The sequence below is a fragment of the Poecilia latipinna genome, unplaced genomic scaffold (assembly GCF_001443285.1).
Source record: "Poecilia latipinna isolate Pla-1442-1.1 unplaced genomic scaffold, P_latipinna-1.0 Scaffold2869, whole genome shotgun sequence".
Lineage (NCBI taxonomy): Eukaryota > Metazoa > Chordata > Actinopteri > Cyprinodontiformes > Poeciliidae > Poecilia > Poecilia latipinna.
Genome location: NW_015115485.1, coordinates 14,691 through 16,749, shown reverse-complemented (window position 1 = coordinate 16,749; position 2,059 = coordinate 14,691). Strand labels below are relative to the sequence as shown.

Sequence of the window (2,059 nt, the reverse complement as noted above, 5' to 3'; positions counted from 1 at the left end):
TTTTTTTTGATCATTTTTAAAATACAAAAACCCCCCAAAAAAAAAAAAAAAAAAAAAAAAAAAACTATTGGCTGGACAATAAATCAATAACAATATTGATTAACCACAATCGACACATATCAGTAGATAACATGTCTCAAAGACAGAATATTCCACAATTTCACTGACCTCTGATCCAGAAACGCACAGCATTCTGGGGGATTCAGGCAGAGGAAAGGCTTCAACTGACTCACTCAGTTACCTAGCAACTCACTCACTCTTTGGTTACCTAGCAACAACCTTTTCAGTTACTTGTGCAGTAGCAGTTTAAGGTTTCGCTACTGTGCCTCGTAACTGCTTAAAAATGAGAAGGTGAACTTGCAATGTTATGCCATTATTAATACATTACTTAAAAATTGTATTTAAACAACAATATTATTGTTTATCGCAATAATTACTGCGACAATTTATCGCCTAGCTAAATTTATCATGGTCAGAGTTGGATAGTAACTAGTTACATTTACCCATTTACATTTACTTGAGTAACTTTTTTGAAAAAACAAAAACTTTTAGGAGTATTTTTACTGTGATGTACTTTTCACTTTTACTTGAGTAAAATTTCTTGATTCTCTACCCGCTGAATGAAAAACAAACATGTTTTAACCAAAACATATCAGACACAGAAACACGCCTGCAGTTTCTGTTAAAGTTTCATAAGTTTTTATTGAAAATGATCTTTCAATAAAAGATCAGTTGTTGGCACTTACTGCCATATCAGCAGGTGAATATTTAGAAATAAATTATCATTGCTATGTAAATAGTTGAACTTTTCTGTGTTATTGTTTTTCCACATTAACAGGTTTATGCAAATTTACATTCATGCAGTTTGTTGTAGTTTACCTGTTTCACTCCTCTGTGAAACTCTGCAGAGTTGATGTCCACCTCAAAGTAAAGCTCAATCAGGAGCGTTATGACCCTACACCGGATCCAGGTGAGCGGGTCCGGGATGCCCACCACAGAGACGTGGGGCTGGGATCCGGGGCTCCCCGGCGGCTCCTCGGCTCCTGCCCGGGCGCTGAACAGTCTGCATTTCTCCCCGGCAAACACGAACCTCCGCTTGGAACATCTCTGGCCGGGTTCCGCGCTTAAAGGATTCCCAGGACCCGAAAACAATCTCCCCCGCTGTTGGCACCGGAACGCCGGATCCCTGCTGCAGATGGAGCCGCTGCTCCAGGCCTGAGCCCCGGCTACGAGGCTGCGGAGGTCCCGGCGTGCAGCGAGGCCGGCGAGCCGCTGCATCAGGGCAGCGACTGGATCAAGAATCGGGTCACTCCCCGCATCCGCCGGTTCTCCAGCCGATGGTAACCTTACGCAATTCACCCCATGTTCTACCCATAATGCTTTTAGTCAACATGACGTGGACGGTCACTGCTGCTGCATTCAGGTACTGTAGGAAACTCTACAACTGCAACCAAATTGAAACTTTTTAGAAAAGGCAGCCTTTGTATAACATATTTGGACTTATTTAGACAACTTTTAACGGAGAAATTCAAGTTATATAAGAAAACATCAATACACTTGAGAGTTTGTATGTAAACAAATTAAAGCTAAAGCACAAAATGCATTACTTTTCTTTGGTTAGATTAAATATTTTAGCTGATATGAACTAAATATTAATGTTTTCTACTTGCTTTCCATAGAAAAGACGTGTGCTTTTAACTTTTGCTTTTAACTTTTATCTCATAGCTCTAAAGAAATGATCTTGTTGACAAAATAAAAACCTTTACAGTTTCTATATTTTTATGTAAAAAATGCTTCATGATCCCAAACATTATTAATTTGGGTGATAATTTTGCGTATTTATTTACAGCGCCATTGTGCTTCTAAATCTTTTTATACTTTTTGTTTTTACGATAACAAGCCCACAAGATTTTTGTTATCAAACTTTAAACCAGGATTGCGTTGCTTGCTCAGTAAATATATATTTACTTTGTTAAGTAAAAGCACATGTCTTTTACAACTTTCGAACCACACAAATATTTTAAAACCTTTAACATTTTAGTTGAAGGATTTTAAATAA

At 38.2% G+C, this 2,059-nt stretch overlaps 1 protein-coding gene across 1 annotated transcript in view; it reads right to left on the bottom strand.

Moving 5' to 3' along the window:
* Positions 1 to 1,382, bottom strand: part of LOC106939426 (uncharacterized protein C2orf47 homolog, mitochondrial) — a 10,788-nt gene extending 9,406 nt beyond the window's left edge. The window contains exon 1 of the mRNA XM_015021809.1: positions 880 to 1,382. Within this exon, the coding sequence (XP_014877295.1) occupies positions 880 to 1,278 (399 nt within the window). The 5' untranslated portion in view covers positions 1,279 to 1,382. The remainder of the gene's footprint in view (positions 1 to 879) is intronic.
* Positions 1,383 to 2,059: the final 677 nt, after the last annotated feature.